Genomic DNA, 22,444 nt, shown 5'->3' on the forward strand with positions numbered 1-22,444 from the left:
GCTACACCAATTTACATTTTTGACAACAGTGTACAAGGATTTCTTTCTCTCCATGTCCCTGCCAAGACCGTTATTTGTCTTGATACTAGCTATTCTGACAGGTGTAATATCTTTATGTAGTATCTTGAGGTAATAGCTTACTGTAATTTTGATTTGCATTTCAATGCTGAACATTTTTTCATGAGCACCTCCACTATTTCTGTGAGTCTTCTTTGGAAAAATATCCAGATCATCTGACCATTTTAATTGGATTCTTTTTTGGTGTTGAGTTGTATGAGTTCTTCATATATTTTGGATATTAACCCCGTAGGAGAGATATCATTTGCAAATATCTTCTTCCATTCTGTAGATTGCCTTTTTGTTTTGTTGATGGTTTCCTTTGTTATGCAAAATCTTTTTAGTTTGATATACTCCCAATTGTTTATTTTTTCTTTTGTTTTCCCTGCCTGGAGAGACATATTCAGAAAAAATATTGCAAAGGCTGAGGTCCATGAGTTTACCAGCTATGTTTTCTTTTAGGAGTTTTATGGCTTCAGGTATTAAATTTAAGCCTTTAATCCATTTTGAGTTTATTTTTGTATGTGATGTAGGAAAGTGACCCAGTTTCTTTAGTTTTCACTGAGCTGTCCAGTTTCCAACACCATTTACCAGAGAGGTTTGCTTTTTCCTGTTGCATATTCTTGCTCCTTTCTTGTAGATTCATTGACCGTATATGCATTGGGTTCATTTCCTAGCTCTTTATCTTGATCCATTTGTGTATATGTCTATTTTTGTGCCAGTACCATACTGTTTTGACTACTATAGCTTCATGGTTTTGTTTCAAATCTGGAATAATGATACCTCTAGCTTTTCCTTTTGTCAAGATTGCTTTGGCTATCAAAGGGTCTTTTATGGCTCCACACAAACTTTAGGATTGTGAAAAAATGCTTTTGGTATTTTGGTAGAAATTACACTGAATCTGTAGATTGCTTTGGGTAATATGGACATTTTAACAATATTAATTCTTCTAAGTCATGAGCATGGTCTATCTACTTATTCTTTTTTATCCTCAATTTCCTATTTTCAGAGTTGGATCTTTCTTTCACTTCCTTGGTTAAATTTATTCCTAAGTATTTTATTCCTTTTTGATGCAATTGTAAATAGGACTGTTTTCTTAATTTATCTTTTTGCTATTTCATTGCTAATGTATAGAAACAGGGATTTCTATATATTGATTTTGTGTCCTACAACCTTAATGAATTCAATTATTAATTCCAATAGTTTTTTGGTGGGGTCTTGAGGGTTTTTTATGTGTAGAATCATATCATCTGCAAATAGTAACAGTTTTACCTATTCCTTACCAATTCGGATGCCATTTCTTTCTTTTTCTTATCTAATTGCTACTTCTAGGACTTGTGATACTATGTTGAATAAAAGTGTTGAGTATGGACATCCTTGTCTTGTTCTTCAGCTTTTCACCATTGAGTATGATGTTGGCTCTGGGTTTTTCATATATGGCCTTTATTATGCTGAGGTATGTGTCTTCTATACCCACTTGGTTGAGAGTTTTTATCATGAATGGGTGCTGAATTTTGTCAAATGCTTTTCTGCATCTATTGAGATGATCATATGATTTTGTAAAATGATCTTTTCTTTCATTTTGTTAATGTAGTGATCACATTGATTTGCACATACTGAACAATCCTCATATCTCTGGAATAAATATCACTTAATAGTATTGAATGATCCATTTAATGTATTGTTGAACTCAGTTTGCTAACATTTTGTTGAGAATTTTTGTATCTACATTTATCAGAAATATTGGTCTGTAATTTTCTTTTTCTTTTTTATAGTGTCTTTTCTGGTTTTGGTATGAGGATAATGTCCTCATAAAATGAATTTGGAGCATTCCCTTCTCTTCCATTTTTTGAATAGTTTGAGGGGGATATGTATAAGTCATCTTCAAATGTTTGGTAGAACTCATCTGTGAAGTCATCTGGTTGTTGACTTTTGTCTGTTGGGAGCTTTTTGAATACCAATTCAATTTCACCACTAGTAATTAACCGGTTCATTAAAAAAATTCTTTCTGATTCAGTCTTAGAAGATTGTATATTTCTAGGAATTTATCCATTTCTTCTAGGCTATACATTTTTTGGCGTACATTTTTCAAAGTGGTCTGTTATTTTTTATATTTCTGTCTTATCAGTTAAAACTTCTGTTTCATTTCTGAATTTGAGTCCTTTCTCTTTTTTTCTTGCTTTAATAAATATTTCTCAATTTTATATTTTAAAAGAACAAGTTTTAGTTTCTGTTCTTTTTTAGTCTCTATTTCATTTATTTCCACTCTGATCTTTATCATTTCCTTCCTTCTACTAACCTGACTTCATTCTTCTTTTTCTAATTCCTTGAGGTGTAAGGTTAGATTTGAGATTAAGTTTTAATTGAGATTTTTCTTGTCTCTTGATGTAGGCCCGTATTGCTATAAACTTCCCTCATAGACTGCTTTTGCTGCCTCCCAAAGATTCTGAACCATAGTATTTCCATTTTCATTTGTTTCCAGGTATTTTTTTTTTATTTCCTCTTTGATTTCTTGTCTCATTTGTTCTTTAGTGGTATGCTGTTCAGCCTGTATGTCTTTATGTTTCTTCTGGCTGTTTTCTTGTAACTGATTTCTACTTTCTTTTTTTATAAAGTATTTTTAAAGTTTATTTTTGAGAGAGAACTAGTGGGGGAGGGGCAGAGAGAGAGAAGTACAGAGGATTCAAAGCAGGCTCTGTGCTGACAACAGAGAGCCCAATGCAGGGCTCAAATTCACAAACCATGTGATGATGACCTGAGCCCAAGTTGGATGCTTAACCAACTGAACAACCCAGGTGTCCTGATCTCTACTTTCATACCATTGTGCTTCTTAAATTTATTAAGACTTGTTTTGTGATACAATGTGTGTTCTCTTTTAGACAATGTTCCATGTATACTTGAAAAGGGTGTGTATTCTGCCTTTAGGGATAGAATTTCCATATATATCTGTTAAATCTATCTGGTCTGTCATTTAAAGCCATGTTCCTCTATTGACATTCCATCTGAATGATCTATCCCTTGATGTAAATGGGCTTTTAATGTGCCCTACTATTACTGTATTACTGACAATTTCTCCCTTTTATGTCTCTTAGTATTTATATGTTTAGGTGCTCGTAATTTGGGTGTGTAGATATTTATAAGTGTTATGGCCTCTTGTTGCATTGGTCTTTTTATCATTATGTAATGCTATTCTTTGTGTCTTGTTATAGGCTTTGCTTCAAAGTCTATTTTGTCTGAAAAAAAAAAGTGTTGCCATCCCAGCTTTTTTTCCACTTTCATTTGCATGAAATATCTTTTTCAATCCCTTCACTTTCAGTCTGTATGTGTCTTTAGGTCTGAAGTGAGTCTCTTGTAGGCAGAATAGAGATGGGGTCTTGTTTTTTTGTTTTTTTTTTAATCTGTTCAGTCACTACATCTTTTGGTTGAAGTACTTAGTCTATTTACATTTAAAGTAATTATCAGTAGGTATGTATTATTGCCATTTTAAAAATTGACTTCTGGTTGTTTTACACTTCTCTCTCTTTTTTTTTTAGGGGCACCTGGGTGGCTTAGTTAGTTAAGCATCCAGCTTCGGCTCAGGTCGTGACCTCATGGCTTGTGAGTTTCAGGCCCCACATCAGGCTCTGTGCTGACATTTCAGAGCCTGGAACCTGCTTTGGATTCTGTGTGTGTCTCTCCCTCTGATTCTCTCCTGCTTATGTTCTGTCTCTCTCAAAAATAAACAAACATAAAAATCTGAGATCATGACCTGAAACAAAATTGGACATTTACCAAAAGATCCACTCAGGTACCCCTATACTTTTCTCTTACTATCTTCTTTTGCTCTCTTCCCTTATAGTTTGAAGACTTTTTTTTAAAAATATTTTTTTATTATTTCTAGGAGAGAGAGAGAGAGACAGCGTGAGCAGGGGAGGGTCAGAGAGGAGACACAGACTCCGAAATAGGCTCTAGGCTCTGAGCTGGCAGTCAGCACAGAGCCCCACGCGGGGCTCGAACCCACGAACCGCGAGATCATGACCTAAGCAAAAGTCGGACGCTTAACCGACTAAGCCACCCAGGCGCCCCTGAAGACTTTCTTTAGTGTTATGTTTCAATTACTTTACTTTTTGGGGGTGTATCTAGTTTTTAGTTTGTGATTACCATGAAGTCCATATATAACATCCTAAGTATATATGTAAGTTGGTGATTGCTTAAGTCCAAATACATTCTGAAAACACTGTATTTTAACTCTCCTCTCCATGTTTAACATCTTTTCATTTTATGTATTCCTTGACTAATTTTTGTAGATATAACTGATTATACTAATGTTTCATTTCAACCTTCACGCTAATGATTTGCTACCTTTAATGTATGTTTGCTTTTGCCATTGAGATTTTTACTTTCATAATTTTCTTCTAGTTATAGCTTTTTATTTTCCACTGAAAGAAGTTCCTTTTACATTTCCAGTAAGGCCAGTTCAGTGGTGATGAACTCCTGTAACTTTAATTTGTCTAGGCAACTCTCTGTCCTTCAGTTGTAATAATAGTTGTGAGGTGGAGTATTCTTGCTTATAGGGTTTTTTTCTTTCTTTCTTTCTTTCAGCACTTTGAAGATCATTCTACTCCCTTCTGGCCTGCAAAGTTCCTGCTGAAAAAATTAGCTGATAACCTTAGAGGGCTTTCCCTCTTATATAACTGTTTCCCCCTCTCTTGCTGTTTTTAAGATTCCTTATTTATCTTAAATTTTGCCATTTTAATTATGTCATGGCGTGGACCTCCTTGGTTTAACTTGTTTGGGACTTCCTGGACCTGGATGTTATTTTTCTTCCCCAGATTAGTGAACTTTTTAGCTGTCATTTTTTCAAATAAGTTTTGACCCCCTTCTTTCTCTCTTCTCCTCTGGGACCTCTATAATGCAAATCTTAGCATGCTTGATGTTGTCTCAGAGATCCCTTAACCTATTCTCATTTTTTAAAACTCTTTTTGCTGTTCACCTTGGGTGCTTTCCCTTACCATCTCCCAGCTCACTCATTCATTCTTCTGCATCCTCAGATCTTCTGTTGATTCCCTCTAGTGTATTTTTAATTCCAGTTATTATATGTTTTAGCTCTGACTGGCTCTTTCTTCTTCTATTTTTTTTGTTCTCATTGTGTTCAGTCACCCACCCCTCAAGTCATGTGAGTATCCTTGTGACCATTACTTTGAACTTTGTCAGGAATTTTGCACATCTCCATTTTGTTTAGCTCGTTTTCGGTGGTTTTGTCTTTTTTTGGGGCGGGGGGAATATATTCCTCTGTCTCCTCATTTTGAATAACTCTGTGTTTGTTTTTATGTCTTAGGTAGGTCAGCTACATCCAATCTTGAAATTAGTGGCTTTATGTTGAAGGCATCCCATGGGGCCCTGTAGCATAATACCCCTTGGTTTTCAGAGCCATGTACCCCAGGGATATCCCGTGTGTGTGCATCCTCCTGTTGTTCTACTGTGGGCACATTGGCGGGCAGGGTGTGCCCTTATCACAGCTAGCTGAGAGGCCTGTTTATAACTACTGTGGCATGCTGGTGTGGGGGGTTAGCCCCCCAGTTTCTGGGGGCAGAGTTTGCTTTGCAGGGACACTAGTTCTGGCAAGAGCTGCCTGCCAGGTTTTGTGGGGCAATAGACTCTTTGAGGGGTCACTGGTCCCAACTGAGGCCACCTGGCCAGTTATGTCAGGACAGGAGTCACTTTGGAGGGGTCCCTGCTGAGGAGGGTGCATTATGCGAGATGGACATATTGAGGAATAATGGGGTGGGGCAAGTGCTACTCACAAGGAAGAGAATTTCAGAACTGGCTCTTGCAAGCATCCAGCCATCTAGACTGAGGTGGGGTAAGAAAAATGGTGCCTGTCAGTACGTCTTTTCCTGGAGAAAACTTCTGCAGATTTCTGACCCTCTGGGATTTTGAAAATCAGTGATAAATACCTTTTTCAAATTGGTTCTTCTATGTTGAAAATCATTCTGAATAATAAAGTGTGCTGGTTCTTTAAAAGTGAAGACTGGGTTTCCTATAGCCTTCTGGCTCTCCTGGAGTTAAGCCATGCTGTTTTAAAAAAAATTTTAAAAAGGCCATTTATTTTTATTTTTAGAGAGAGTATGCACAAGTGGGGCTGGAGCAGAAGAGAGAAAGAGAATCCCAGGCAGGTTCTATGCTCAGCATGGAGCCCAACACAGGTCTCCATCTCACAACTGTGAGATGATATCCTGAGCCAAAATCAAGAGTCAGACACTTAACTGACTGAGCCATCCAGCTGCCCCAAGACCTGCTGACTTTTAAAACCAGATATTATGGCGGCTCATCTCAAATGCAGGAGCCCAATGCTGGGGATACCGAGCATAGGGCTTGATCCCATTGTTCCTCAATGCATATATGTCCCTCCCACTTGTTGGTAACTGTAGCAATTTAGTTCCTGACCGTGTCTCTTACCCTTCTTGATATGGCCTTCTTTTTGTGACTTTAGCTGTTGTAGAAGATCTGTTCTGCAAATCTTCAGGTCATTTTCAGAGTGAGTTGCAATATATGTATGTTGTTGGTATATTTGTGGGGGTGGTGACTCATAATCACCACTCAGGATCCTTCTACTCCATGATCTTCTTTCTATATCACAGCCTTTAAAAAGATTCATTAATCAGAACGTGTCACTTAGCACATCTCCTCTATTAACAGCTTTAATGGATTCTCTTTGTACTTTAAATGAAATGCAAAATCCTTTGCATGCTTTGCACGATATAACTTCTGTTAACCCAGCAACACCTTGATACACCAGTCTCTCCCCAGATGCTAGGTATTCTAATTTTTTTTTTTTAAAGACATAGTGTCCCTTCCTCAGTATCTTCTTTTATTTACTCTGCAATTAGTCAAAAGTTGGTGTCTTCTAACTTTTTAAGATTCTTAAATATCACCTCCTCAAAGGCACCTTTCCTTAGCATTCCATCTAACTAGGTTTTTACCATCCATGCTGTTATTCATGGCATGAACCATAATTTGTAATTATACTTTTCTTTGCTCGCTTGATTTATAGTGTTCTCTGTCACTAAAATATAAGGTACATAAGCTCAGGGAACATGTTCATCTTATTTTTCAGCATATACTCAGTGCTTGTCAGAGTAGCAGGTACATGGTAGGCAGGCAATAAGTATTTGTGGACAGAGTGAATGGATTATAGCTATGCCTCCTTTCCCTTACTGAGGTTGCTTATCAGCAGTCACAAAACAAATTTGGTGTCAGTAGTGACTCAGTTACTCAACTTGCTGATGTGATCACATGGTCTGTTTTACTGCACCTTTCTTCAGGTATCACCACTGTCCTGACAATGACCACACTCAGCACCATTGCCCGGAAGTCGCTCCCCAAGGTCTCCTATGTCACAGCAATGGATCTCTTTGTATCTGTTTGCTTCATCTTTGTCTTCTCTGCTTTGGTGGAGTATGGCACCCTGCATTATTTTGTCAGCAACCGGAAACCAAGCAAGGATAAAGACAAAAAGAAGAAAAACCCTGTATGTATCATTTCCCATTGGGATCATGGACATTTTTATGTAAAAGCCCACCTACTTTGGTTTGGTCTTAGCCTGTTTGCAGACTAAGCCTCAAAGATTTGGGTTCCAAAATGAAAACAGAATGTATGAATTTGGCGAGGTCAAAAGAATTCATTTTGGTCTTTAGTTATTTGGAAGAGACCTGATTCATGAAGGCAGACTCTCACTCTCTTCTTCTCATGAGAATTATAAATATTGCTGAGACCTGTGTTTATTTTCTTGTTGGTGTTACTCTAAGTTTCATTGATTGTCATCTTTCTGCTCTTTACAATAATATTCTTACTGTTGTTTTAAAATAACATTTTGATTCAAGGCTTTCCACCAGGAAGCCATAATGTTCTTGAATTTCAAAGATCACCACACTTTTGCAAGTAATTATCTCTGTGTATATTACCACCAGAGGACTACTATTGGTTTCATACTCAAATTATATCACTTTGTTTTTAAATGAAATGGTAATCTATTGTTTGGGCAAGCTACTTAGCCTCCCAGTGTCTTTGTTTAGTCGTATACAAAGGGTTACTCTGGCAATGAAGGTAAAAAGCATTACATGGTATCTTACAAATGAAAGTCCTTACCTTTGATAGTTGATGATGATGGTTGATGTTGATGATTTATAGTTACTCTTTCAATGATCTGGAAAAAAGTAGGATGACTTCAACCTGCCATCAAACTTTAAATAGAGATGAAAAGGCACAGAGACACAAGCCTATAGCAATTACCGTTTAATACGAATGTTGAAGAAAATAAGTAGCTACCCATTTATGCACCTGAATATAGTGGCTGGCTGGCTCATAGGAAGTCCTGTGGAAGTTAAGGTCCATTTCCTTCTAAGTCAGGGGCAAGGGAAGTCACTCTAGTGTCCTCAGTTTATAGACTTTCCTTGTCTGCTGTAAGAGCCATGAGGGCTCGATAGTGGCTTAGGTATCTGACCCACCAACTTTGGGAGAACTAAATTATGAGGAAATATAGCTGATTCTAGGTTACATCCTGATGGATCTCTAGGAAACCTGGTGAAATTCTAGAAATGGTGTATATTTACTTGAGTGTAATAACTTGCAACAGGTAAAGAAAAAAATCATCATTATTCTTACTAATTAATACAAAAAGAAATGCTTATCCTTAATTTCCCAAATATTCACTATGCTTTACGCAGTCCTTTCCTTCCCTTCTGTTTGGCTTGTCTTTGCATTTTTTCTAACCTTATTTTATTTTTGTTGTTGTATTTTTTAATTATTATTTCTCCCCATTCTTCACTTTCCATTACATTTTTCTCCCTAGGAGAGGGTCCTATGACATTCAGCATTATTATCTTCCAGCATCAACAGGGATGTGAGGGTGTGCTTTTAAACAAGAGTCCTTTGGAAAAAGCCTTTTTTCCCTAACAGCTATATTATTACAGAGGGGATTAAAGAAACTGAAAACATTAAATTACCTGAGAATTTCATGGATTTCCCTCTTTTAAGCCAATGAAGTGCTTTATCAAAACAAGAAAGAGACTAAGCTGTGAATGAGAAGCTGAAATTTCATTTTTCCATTTAATATGCTCTTTGGTTCATTGTATTAAGACTTACCTATTAAGGCCTCTTTGACAATGATTAGAAAATAAAATCACAATACGTCTGTACAGGTAAGCCAGGATATGGAAAGCTTCCTCATAAGTGGACAACAGAGGCTTTTATAGTTAGATAATTGTGGATTAATTTATTAAAATCCCCAAATTCCATTTTCCAACTTTAGGCATATGCTTTACTCTAAGCTCAGAATTGTCCTTCTGTGTTTATAATTTCAGTTCATTTTACTATGTTTTAAAATGTATTTTTAATTTATCTTATTTTGTCTTTTTCTTTTATTTTTTCCTTCTTTTAATTAAAAAAAATGCAATTCTCTTTTCTGTCTACAAACCCAAAGCTTCTTCGGATGTTTTCCTTCAAGGTATAAAGTTTTTGGAATGAAAATTCACTGCATGCAACTGCTGAATTTAATTATTAATGCTTACATGGTGTTTTGACTTCTTTTGTTTTTTAGTGAGTAGATCTTTAAGCATTCTACTAAAGATAAGAGCTTTGAGATGAAGAAAGTTTTATAGATTTCCAGAGTTGACTCATCAACCCTACACTAATTCACAGAGGTTTTGACCCTATATGAAGCTCAAAAGCTGTAAGCTCTATGAGAGCTATGAGAGTCATTAGAAAAGAGGGCCTCCTTAAACATCAAAGCCAAAACTTATCCTCTCTTCCCAGATAAAAATAGGATCCAATTTCACTGATAGCACCTAACACATATACTATATATGTTCTTAAAATGTAAACTGTAAATCTTATTTCAAAACAAGATTTTTTTTGATAAGTGAATTTAATAATCTTCATTTGTTTGACCCTACCTGTCAGTTTTATAAAAATAATACTCTTTGAAATGCTTTATGTTAAAATACCCATCCCTTTCCTTTAAAGTAATCCAGGGGCCTTTTGCCATATCATGCAATACTGCAATGATATTTCTTTTCCCAGTTGAATTCTGATAACTCAGAGACACTAGGGTTTGTGTTTATACTATCCCAAACTCCTCCAAATTAAATTAATCTTTGAGATTTATAGTAGTTTCATAATTAATGTGATAGCAAAGATTAAATTATCATTCAGTTCATTGGTATTAGTTTTTTCTCAAATGCTAAAAAGGTAGTAGAAGCTTTTTGGGTTTTTTTTTCTGAATGTTCACTCATATATAGGTAAACTTGCTGACGTTCTGAAGCTTCTAGATGGTAAATGCTAGACAAAGCACTATATGTCTTTAAAACATAAGCCATACCATTTGTGGCATAAACTTAGGTAACTCCTCCATTTGTATATATTTTAACATTTTTCTTTTAATAGCTTTTAGTACATTATACTTTGCTCAGTGTAATGGGGTTTACCATTTGCCTATAGGTAAGCATGACACAAAATTTGAGTTCAAAATTAATGCATTTTTTCCTCTGTTCTACTCACATGCAACACCATTAAATGCCTTCATGTAACCAACCTCACATCTAATACTTACTAGAATAAGATTCCATGTAGTTGTTTGATTTAAATCTTTAAACTTTGAGTTCTTTTGGTGTTTACTCTTCTTGCTATAGCTATTAGCTTGATGGTATTATTTTCAGCTGCACCGCTTAAGCTCAAAATTTGAAATCTGCAAACGTGCTTTCCTTCTAAGTTCAATTTTACCATTGTAGATCACAATGTCATAGCAATTTCCTGAGTACTCATTTTCAGATTCATCATTCACATTGGTGACATTGCGGAGACTTAGTCTAGGATCTATCAGGTATAACTAATTCTTCTTCCCTACCCTTGTCTCAGGCCCCTACCATTGATATCCGCCCAAGATCAGCAACCATTCAAATGAACAATGCCACTCACCTTCAAGAGAGAGATGAAGAATATGGGTATGAGTGTCTGGATGGCAAGGACTGTGCCAGTTTTTTCTGCTGTTTTGAAGACTGCCGAACAGGAGCTTGGAGACATGGGAGGATACATATTCGTATTGCCAAAATGGACTCTTATGCACGGATCTTCTTCCCCACTGCCTTCTGCCTGTTCAATCTGGTTTATTGGGTTTCCTATCTTTACCTGTAAAAGAGGTATGGGTTTTATTGATGTGGGTCTTATTCACGAAATCTCATGGAGAGAAGATGTCCTTTCTAAAGTCCACTTAAATAATCCCCTGTGTGGTTTATGATAATTTGAGTTTGTTTCTATGTTCTAACCTGCTAAATTGTATTAATGTCATATTGTTTGCGCCCAACTCTCCTGCGGTAAGTGTAATTTGAACTATAATGTTTGCTGTGTTTCAAACCTGCAAGGCAAAGTGAAATTAGAGCAAGAACACTGAAATCAACAAGATAACTTTTAGCTACAACAACTGAAATAGGGAAAGCCATGACTATTTACAGTGGTGGTGTTCGTAATCAAGTCAAAATACAATTAGATGCAAAAGGTCCAAAACTGTACCCTATGTTCATTTGGGGGCAGACTGTGGTAAATTTGTTCCCAGTAGGATATCTCCCTCATTTGAGAAAAATCACAAGTCACTTTAAATATAAGAACCTAGACTAGAAATTGATTACAACTCTGTCCCAAGATAGGAAGAAATTTTCCTCCACATCACATGTACAATGATGTAAATATTTCAATAACGTAGAATGCTTCAAGTTTAATGCATGCATCTCTTTAGAGCCAAAATAAATGGAATGAAGTTAACATCGTAAAGCATTGTCTTTTATTCTGTGTCTTTGGGCAATAAAAGAATCATGGATGTAATTATAAGGGTTTGGGTTTGGGATTGGAGGGAGAAATTTTCTCTATCTTCTCCCTCACGCATGAAGATTCAAACAGCTTATTTTTTTCTTGTAGGACATATTAGAACACTTTAAGTAAAATATAGACTGAATAATTGACATTTGCCACCTCTAAATATGCCCAATTTCATAGAGTACAAAGTAAATGTGTGTGCTTGCCGCTATTTTTTCTTCCTTTTAGGATGATAGATTATAAGAGAAGTTATTCTCCATCTCAAGATCTGCTTCTAGTGATTGTGAGTGCCTTGTGGGCAGAATCTTTGTCATTTCCTCTTTGGGTCCTCAGCACCTTATATAGTGCCTGGCACATAGTTGGTGCTCAAAAGATATGGTTTGAAGTAAATTGGCTTCATATGCTTGTGTGAATCTCTTTGAGCTGGTCTGGAGCCAGTGATTCATCTTTTGAAGATAGGCATTGTCAAGTGATATTTGATCTTGTAAGAATGAACAGAAGGATCCAAAGAACTTTGCCTAAAATAAATTTTTGATACTGAACAAAAATAGCCAAAGTCCATATTCCTTTTAAAATAATACTTAAGTCCTATGTTTATGAAAAGAAATGAGTCTACTAAGGCATAATTAGAGTTTGTATATTTTTTTCCAGGTTTGGGGATGAGTTAGCTTTGACCCATCCACAATTCCACTTGAAGACATATGACAAGCAAGAGCAGGATTGATACCTGACTGGTGTTCAGATGTGTTTTCTATGCTCTGTAAAAAAATAGTACTGAAAATTAACTTTTAAAAATCAAAGAACAAATGAATGACTTACGTGGAGGTTGAACCTATGACTGTGGCCTCATTCAACTAAATGATAATCACATGAAGTGGTTGTCCCAGACTTCAAACATGATGAGTTGAGCTCCACCTTTAAGTACTCATCCTGAATCCTTATTTTTCTAAAATAGCACCCTTTGTCAGTTCTTCTTTATAGCAATCATTTCTTAAAGCCAGAATTCAACCATAGCCAGTATAACGTGATAGATAATCTAAAAAGAGTAGCAAAGAAAGAATGGCTTTGTTATAAAGCTATTTAAGTCCTCATCAAGTCATCTGGATGAATCTTGAAACACATTTAGCTGCCAATTTTACAAATCATCTTTAATATATCAGTGCTCTCGTATATAACCTCAAACATATGTAAATAGAATTAATTATTTTCATGTTTTGAATTGTAACATATTTAATGTTGACTCTTTAGGAGAGTTGTTGGCAAATTCTCAATGGTAAGAAACACATTATTGTCAACTTGAAATGTATTCTGTAATGGGGACACTCAAAAAAAAAAGCTAGCTTTCCAATGTATGCATAGTACTGGCAATATAAATATATGTTATATATAATCTTAATTATTAGCTGCTCCCCATCTATGTATTTCAATACCTTTTCACAAAGGGAATTGCCTAATATGTGGACTTTTCCAATAAAAATGCTACATTCTAATTGATGGTGGCATGTCAGTGGTCTGGTTGGACTTGTTTGTTGTGAAGATGGTGACTCCTCCTTCCTGTAGCATTCCCCAGTGCTGCCTTCCTTTTATGTGAGCTTTATTTGTGAGCAGGGTGATCATATTATGCATGATGATGCTCCTCACTTCGAAGAAATTAAGAGACATATTTGGGGAGTGAAATGGAAGGAAGTAATAACGTCAAGTAAGTAAAGCTCAAGCCTTCTATACCTTCAAACTAGTGGAGTGGTTAAGAATATGGACACTAGTGTCAGACATAACTGGAATCCCAACTCTACCATTTATCTGTTGCTTGACAGTTATCAATTCATCTTCTATAAACTTCCACCTTATCAGCTAAAAGGTATAATAATACCACCTCATGTAGTGACACTCCACAAATGATCAAAATGTCTTCCTTCACTTCCAGGGCCTCTAATATTCTAGCACCATGATCCTCCCACCACCATCAGATCAGCTTTCCTTTAAAAAAAAATCCAGCAATACTCATACATGTCTCAATGTGACTCTGCAGCATGACGTTTCATTTTTACTTTTTTTATTTTTATTTTTTGAGGTTTCACTCTTAAAGAGTATTTGATTGCAAGCATTTCTTTAAAATATAGGCTGAAAATCTGAGAGTCTCTTATTGAAGAAATCTTAAGCATTAGTTAATTTTAAGGCCAAAGAACCTTTCTCTGTACCCCCAAACTTAAAAACATAGGGAGATATTCTTCAGAGACAGTGTCATATTTTACTGAAGTCCTCCGAAATTCTCAAAAGTAGCATAATCCTTTAGAAGCACAGCTGCCCTAACCTTCCTCTGCCTGTCATTCTCTTGGCTCTTCATGGCTGCCTGCATCCAATTTAGACACCTTTCTCACCTTGTAGACATGTTTAAAAAAAGTTTTCACTTAGGTCTTGTCTTCTGTCAAACTCAATGCCCTTATCTTTAGCTGAGTGCCTATTCATTGTATGGCCTGCAGCCCCCTTTTTAAGTCTCAATATTATTCTGACTAGGAGCAACAATTTTTGTCTGTGATGAAGGTCAAATTAAATTAACCAAATGATGCGGTCTTTGGGGATTGTGTCAAAAACTGCTATCTGTATGCTTTGTCACTATGAATTTTTGTCAAATGTGTAGGAGAAGGGGAGAATGACCTAGACCAAAAGCTCTGCTACAATTTTTATTGCTGGTTGAATTGCCAAAGGTCACACAGCCAGTTAATGGCAAACCTGGGAGAGGCATCTGACCATTGCTCTTTTTACTGGGTCATATAGTGTTTCAGGATTTGGAAGTAAAATTCTGTAATACTTTATCTTCTGTTAATAGTTGAGGATCTGCCAAACTTGAGGATTATTTCTTTCTTTGATCTTGACATCGCTTTGAATATTTTATTGTAATGAGACAAATTTTAGAATACATAGTAAAAGAGAATAATGTGATAAATTTTGCATTTCTTTTATGCTCTATCTAATGTAATGGTCAAACAAAATTCATTTTTATCTACTGCTTTCAGAATGCTGTTTGAAAGAAGAGATCTCCAGTTATTTAAAATATTCCAGACCAGAGTTGACCTTGCCCCTCAGGGCTTGAGACAATAGACAACTGAAGTTTTCTATGGCTAGTCTCTATAGACTCATTACTTCTATTATATCAAGTAAGTGCTAGGACTGCTTTATTGTTACTTGTTCTGACAGTAAAAATCATAGGACAATTATAAATCCAGTTGTAACTTTCTTCTGCCATATTTGGGACATAAAGGTTTTCCTTTTTTATTTTTAGAACAAAATGGAAAAGCAGAGGCTCTTGTTTCAGTTTACCTAAATTCAAATCCAGGCTCTCAAGACCTATTATTTCTGAATATGGGGATAATAATGGCTTACAACTCATAATTTTATTATAAGGAGTAAATGAGTTAATATCAAAGAAGGACTGGATGTTAAAAATTTTCCTCAGCACAGAAAAGAAAGGGCACAGGATTACGGGCTACCTTGCTTAAGAATACAGATTATCATTTATGAAGTTAATTACTATAGAGTCCCACTTTGTGTCAATAATAAACGTAGATAATAGACAAATACATATCTTTGCTGACATGCAATACTGGGGAAATTTATGTATATAAAGAAAAGTACAGAGCCAAGAGCCAAGTATTGGTAATTACTCCCAAGTGGAACAATGTATCATTTAAATTACCATAGAATATAGATATAAAGACACAAGTGTAGATATCTTTTAAAAAGTAAATAAGATTTCCCTTAAAAACATGGAAATGTGTAATGGGATTGCTAAATTAACATAAATGACATTATCAATAAATGTGTAGTTCCAGCTTAATACAGTACATTTTTATGTCAGTAAATGATTTTGTAGCTAAATTTATAAAATCCTTAATGAAATGAATATGAGGACTCTTAATCATAATTGAGGACTCTTGCCATTAAAAGAAACAAAATGTCACTGGTCCAGGGATAGAGAATTCAAGTCACATCAGGGACTTTTCCTAACTATTCCTATCTTGGGAGATTCAGTCTCATATGTAAATGAGGGTAATTGGTCCCTTCTGACTGATGTTAATTCTATCACTCCTCTGCTAATGTTATTGATATCATCTAACATTCAAACTCTCCTAAACTCTGTCATATCTTCACACAGTGGTCTTATTTCTACTATTTCTTCTTTGAGTCTTTTCCAAAAGAGTGCCACATTACTAGAATGCCTTTCTCTGTTCACTTACTGAACAATTGCTAACTAAAGATTCTACCTAGTCCAGAAGACTTTCCAGTCTGACTGATGTATGATAGGCCATTTTCTTTTATATCTTTCAGTATTTGATGGGATTTTTGAGTACCCTTATCCTAAGGTTTACCTCAGCTAAGTAGTTATATTTATTCAATCCTTTTAGTAAACAAATTTTAAGTGAACAATTCTGTGACAAGAATCTGATATCAATAATTCAGCAACATTTGCATCTTAAACCAGGTTGTTTAATCTTCTATCTTCCTTCTATGAGTTTGCCTTTAACTTTTTTTCTGTTACTTGTATTTTTATGGGTCTGAAAATAAGTCCCTTATCAAAGAAGTTTTGATTAAGCTTCTATAAAATCACCTTAATATAAAACTTCCAGTAAACACATATCAAGAGCCTCACATAGGGCCCTGCAAGTATAGGAAGAAATAAATTTTAAGGCATTCTCTGCTTCAAAATGCCCTTAAAATGATAAAGGAGTCAGATAAGAATACAAGTAACTATAATGGAGCTGCCCTAAATAGTTGGAGGTAAAGGAAATTACTATTTTAACTGGGTAAAACTAGACATGATTTTCTCTCTAATACAAAGCATTCAACCATATGTGAAGACTCATTACTGCTTTAAAATTTTCTCTCTGAACACTAATGAAAGCCTTGTAGAAATTTTGACAAAATATGAAAAACTACAAAAAATGTTATCCACTGGCAAGAGTTAACCACTAAAATCATCATGTATATTTTTCCTTTATATAGTGAGATAGCTTGCTAGCTAGCTAGTTAGCTAGATACTAGAGATATAAACATGGATATGGTTAGAAGTATAGGTACAGATATAGGTCTGTATTGTAGCCTGATTTTTTCACACCATTTTGCATGTGTTTATGCACATATGTAACAAATATTTTCTGGCATTCTATTGTTATATCCTACTGCAATACCATAATTTATTTAGCCAGTCCCTATTCTGAAAAGTTTTCTTTTTTTTTTTTTTAATTTTTTTTTAATGTTTTTTATTTATTTCCAGGAGAGAGAGAGAGAGAGAGACAGCGTGAGCAGGGGAGGGTCAGAGAGAGAGGGAGTCACAGACTGAAACAGGCTCCAGGCTCTGAGCTGGCAGTCAGCACAGAGCCCGACGCGGGGCTCGAACCCACGAACCGCGAGATCATGACCTAAGTGAAAGTCGGACGCTTAACCGACTAAGCCACCCAGGCGCCCCCTGAAAAGTTATTTCTTATTGTTATAAATAATGATACAATGAATATCTATATTTATCTCAGGCACTGAAATACAAGCATTTAACAAGGTGCTAGCAGAAATCAGATGGCACACTCAAAGGGAATAAATGAAGAATTAATGAAATTATTCACAAAAGTCCACCAGTGAAAGGATGATGTAGTACCATGGGAAAGCCATAATCATCTGAATTAGTTTCCTATTGCCATTACATCAAATTATCACAAACTTAGTTATTTAGAACAGCACAAATTCATGATTAGGCCTCAAAGTTTGTAGTCTCGCTGACTAACCTAACGGTGTTCTCTGGGTTGAGTTTCTTTTGGAATCTCTAAGAGAGAACTTGTTCTTTCCTTTTTTTTCAGGTTCTAAAAGCTTCCTGCATTCCTTGGCCAGTGGCCCTTTTCCATCTTCAATGCCAGCAATTACATCAGTCCAAATTTTCATTCTTTCATCATAACTCTAGCTCCAACCTTCTGCCTCTTACAAGGGCCACTGTGATTACACTGGGTGCACCTACATAATTCAGGATAATCCACAATCTCCACACTCTAAACTTAATCACATCTTCAAAGTCCTTTTTAATAAGTAAGGCCTCATATTCACAAATTCCAGGGATTAAAACATAAACATTTTGGGGGCACCTATATTCTGCCTATCACACTACTCTAGTCCTGAGAATGCAGTTGGAAGGAGCAGTATGAGAACCTAGAAAATACCATAGAACAGAAGTCTCCAACAGAAGCTGTGGCTTTAGATAGATGATATAGTGGCCAGGCAGGGAGGGAGGGAGAGAACAAGTACCCAGAATTCTCTCTTCTCCTACCTAAAGCATCCCATTGGTCAAACCAAATGGAAACTAGAGGGCATGGGAAACCAGCTAGTGTGGACTAGAGAGAGAGATTAGCCTCATGGGGTATACCTCATGGTAAGAAAGGTTGGAGAACAAGTCTAGGGAAATTGATAGAAATCATTCAAAAAATCTCTCCAAAAATTAGTACATGTGGTGCATGACAAAGCCTCTTTATTTGCACCACAGTCATCATAACTCTGATTATAAAGGTTAAATTTAGGGGACACCTGGGTGGCTCATTTGGTTAAGCATTCAACTTCAGCTCAGGACATGATCTCATGGTCCATGAATTCAAGTCCCACATCACACTGTGTGTTGACAACCTGGAGCCTGGAGCCTGCTTCACATTCACAATTACACTGTATTGCCAAAAAGGTGTCTCCCTCCCTTTTTTGTCCCTCTCCCACTTGTACTCTGTCTCTCTCTCAAAAATAAACATTTTAAAAAATTTAAAGGTTAAATTTAGGTCTTTTCAGTTGATGCCTAGTCTATGGGAAAAAGTAGTCTTTAAAAGGAATTATATTGGAGTACTAAAACCTGATATATTTTATACCATGTATTCTATTCAACATGAACAACTTTCTAACAAATTTATAATAGGGAAATGCCTTCAGGAAACTGCTTTTGGAGTGTTAATATAGGCTAATAGCCATGGCCCTCAGGTGAGCCCCCTGGCAAAGGTGCCAGTCAGTGATTTATAGGGCAAAGCAGCCTGCAGCTGCTTTAACAAAGTGTGGACCATCTGAGCATTTTGCATCTGCTCTCACTCAGTTTAAAAAGAGATGTGGCTTCTGCATTAAGGGGACCCCAAGGATACAATTCTATAATGGGTTGAAGCTAAAAATAGCAAAGCCAAAGTTCTATTTCTGTAAATACAGTGACTATCAGGACAATTGAGACTTTATTAGCACAACTGAACCTAAAGTGAGTATAGATAAAACCATATGGAAAATGGATCAACTCACAGACCTTCTGAGCCCAGTGTCCAACAGGGTACAAAACTATGACTTCCTAACTGAACAGGGCCCTGACTTCTTTGAAAATCAGGAAGAACTTAGTCCTCATGAAGACCAAGTGTGAACCCTGCTGAATAGAAGAGTAGTCCAATTATACTTGATACTTGAATGTGAATTCCTTCTTCCTTTAAGCTTCTACTGACTTTGTTTCTCCACTTTTACTTTTTTTTCCCCGAAATACATGATGCCTTTGTAAAAAGTAAGGAAGATAGGATTCAATTCAGTAAGTATATTGAGTACTTGCCATGTACCAAACACTACACTGTGCTTTGGAAGTAAAAACTATTGGCACAGGCTTTGTCCTTACAGAGAGTTTACACTGTATTGCCAAAAAAATATCTATTAAATTTGAAATTCAATAGGTGATATGAATTATTAATGTAAAAGGAAAGACCTAATCACAAAATCCTTACCTCTTCCCAAGTCATAAAAACATATATGGAAGATGCCTTATGCTGGATTTCTTTCATTAATTTTCATATATAGTTGATCCTTGACAATTGAGGGGTTGGGGTGCTGACCCCCTATGCAGGTCAAAATCAGCATAGAACTTATGACTCCCTCAAAACTTAACTACTAACTGCCTACTAATGTTGACTGAACCCTTACTGGTAATGTGAATAGCTAATTGATATATTTTGTATATGTATTATATATTGTATTCTTAGTATAAAGTAAGACACAAAAAAGAAAATGCTTCTTAAAAAATCATGAGAGAATACATTTACAGTACTGTCCTGTATTTATTTTAAAAATCTGCATATAAATGATGCAAACAGTGCAAACTCATGTTATCCAAGTTTCAACTGTATTTATATATTTTCCATCTATATCTATTTATATTTATAAGATATAAATAGAAAAGGAGACTAGCAGGTGGTAGATCATTGGGTTTCCCTAGGAGAATATATTTTTCATTAAAAAACACCATTAGAATATAATTATTCAAGGCACTTGTTAACAACATTAAGAAAGACTATTCAAGAGAGACTACTGCAATGGGGACTTTGCAGTTGGAAGAAGAGGTTGGGCTCAACTATAAGTTGAATACAAGGACAAGTGGGGATTTATGGTCACATAGTACAGTAGGGGTCACTGGACAGAAAACTACTAAAAGGAAACATCAAGACTTAGAGGGATATTTGCCAGACTGATTCAACAGGATTCTTGGTGAAATTGGGCAATGCAAAGATGAATACACAGTCCAAAAGTTGAGCCTACTTGAGATAAAGGGCTCGGAGAGGGTGAACTAAAGTTTGCTCAAGAAGAGAATCTTTGTTAGTACCTAAAAGAGTAATGAGTCAGTGTTTCTTTCAAAATTGTCCTTTCTGGCATATATATGCAATGACATAGCCAACATGCATTTATTGTGAACATATATTGGTTTTTAGGCACAGTGACATTACCCAGGGACTAATCAGTAGAAAAGCTTAAAGTACTCTGAAAGGTGTTTAAAAATGTTGACCTCCTGTGCTCGCTTCAGCAGCACATATACTAAAATTGGAACAATACAGAGAAGATTAGCATGGCCCCTGCACAAGGATGACACACAAATTTATGAAGCGTTTCATATTTTTATGATCTCACTCATATGAGGAATTTAAGAAACCAAACAAACAACCATGGGGGGATAAAGAGAGACAAATCAAGAAGCAGACCCTTAACTACAGAGAACAAGCTGATGGTTACTGGAAGGGAGGTTGCACGTGGGGGGAAGGGGCAGGAGAGGGAATGGGTTAAATAGGTGATGGGGATTAAGGAGTGCACTTGTGACAAGCACCAGGTGTTGTAAGGGTTGAATCACTAAATTGTACACTTGAAACTAATATTACACTATATGCAAACTAACTAGAATTAAAAAAACTAAATAAAATAAAATAAAATAAAAATACATTGCTCACCTTCCTAGTCTGGCAGTGAGGAATTGGTAAAATTTATTAAAGTAAAAAAAATTCCTGCTACTACCATTAAAGCTAGCACTTTCAAGCTTTTATTGAGCTATGGTAGAAAAATATTTTACATTACAAACTAATACGCATGCAACATGTACAATATAATGGCCAAAAAAGTATTGAATTTGAAATTTACTAGGTAAAACCATTAATGCTGAAGTGAAAATTTGATCACAAATCCTTACCTTTCCCCAAACTTGTAAAGTGTATACATGATGTAAAGCTATAAGCATCCTAAAAGTGGGGGCCATAGTTTTTACCTCTGAATCTTTATTAAAGTGTGGACTATTATCCTTACCCATAATAGTCCATTGAGAGAGAGAGGGGAATTTTCAAAATAAAGGCTGTAAATGAATGCCACTCACTATGATTTGTGAAATTTTCATTTAAAATATTCATAAATGTATATATATGTTTATTTTTGATATAGATTAATCAGAGCACTATTTTGTAATAGCTTATATCTTAAAACCATTCAAATGCCTATCAACTACAGAATGGGTAAAAAAGATGTAGAATATTATTACAATAGCATATTCTACACTACAGAATTTATAAGAATCAAACTACAAGTAACAACATGAATGAATCCACATCTATAAAGTAGAACAAAATGCCAAACTAAAAAGAGGGTATTTTTAAGTTCCATTTATATAAAATTCAAAAAGAATCAAAACTAATCTATAGTGATACAGTAATAAGAATTCTTAGGGGAACAGGGAGAGGAGAGGATTCCTGAGAGGTTTCTCAGAACTGATCTTTCTTGATCTGCACTCTGGGTATATGGATAGTTCATTTATGAAAATTATTGATCAGTGTCCTTTTCAGTCTATACATTTATTGTTTAAAAACTCAAAAATACTAAAAGAGATATAATTACATATATTTTTTCTATATTCATTTAAATCTATTTATAAACACTATCAGTCTACAATAAAAATGAAATAGATCTGTTGGTTGTTAAGCAGAGGCATAACATAAAGAATCTTGATAGAAAATCAAATCAGGGGCCCCTGGGTGGCTTAGTATAAAGCATCTGACTCTTGATTTAGACCCAGGTCATGATCTCATGATTCATGGGTTCAAGCCCCACATTGATCTCTGCTCTGACAGTGCAGAGCCTGCTTGAGAGTCTCTCTCTCCCTCTCCCTGCCTCTCCTCTGCTTGCATGTTCTCTCTCCATCTCTCTCTCTCTCAAAATAAATAAACTAAAAAAAAAAAGTCATCTTAAAAAAATCAAA

The 22,444-nt window shown here is 35.7% G+C and overlaps 1 protein-coding gene and 1 non-coding gene across 3 annotated transcripts in view; both read left to right on the forward strand.

Moving 5' to 3' along the window:
- The window catches only part of GABRG2 (gamma-aminobutyric acid type A receptor subunit gamma2), a 108,550-nt gene extending 96,700 nt beyond the window's left edge, over positions 1 to 11,850 (forward strand). Inside the window, exons 8-10 of one of the 2 annotated variants that reach the window (XM_077780763.1) lie at positions 7,362 to 7,567; positions 9,518 to 9,541; positions 10,951 to 11,850. In XM_077780763.1, coding sequence (XP_077636889.1) covers positions 7,362 to 7,567; positions 9,518 to 9,541; positions 10,951 to 11,226 — 506 coding nt within the window. In that variant the 3' untranslated portion in view covers positions 11,227 to 11,850. The remainder of the gene's footprint in view (positions 1 to 7,361; positions 7,568 to 9,517; positions 9,542 to 10,950) is intronic. The other variant, XM_077780764.1, reaches the window with a different exon arrangement.
- Positions 11,851 to 20,721: 8,871 nt separating this feature from the next.
- LOC144245417 (U6 spliceosomal RNA) lies at positions 20,722 to 20,828 on the forward strand. The gene has a single exon (XR_013339255.1). It is a non-coding gene; the product is annotated as a U6 spliceosomal RNA (small nuclear RNA).
- Positions 20,829 to 22,444: the final 1,616 nt, after the last annotated feature.

This window comes from Crocuta crocuta, unplaced genomic scaffold, assembly GCF_008692635.1.
Source record: "Crocuta crocuta isolate KB4526 unplaced genomic scaffold, BGI_CrCroc_1.0 scaffold343, whole genome shotgun sequence".
Lineage (NCBI taxonomy): Eukaryota > Metazoa > Chordata > Mammalia > Carnivora > Hyaenidae > Crocuta > Crocuta crocuta.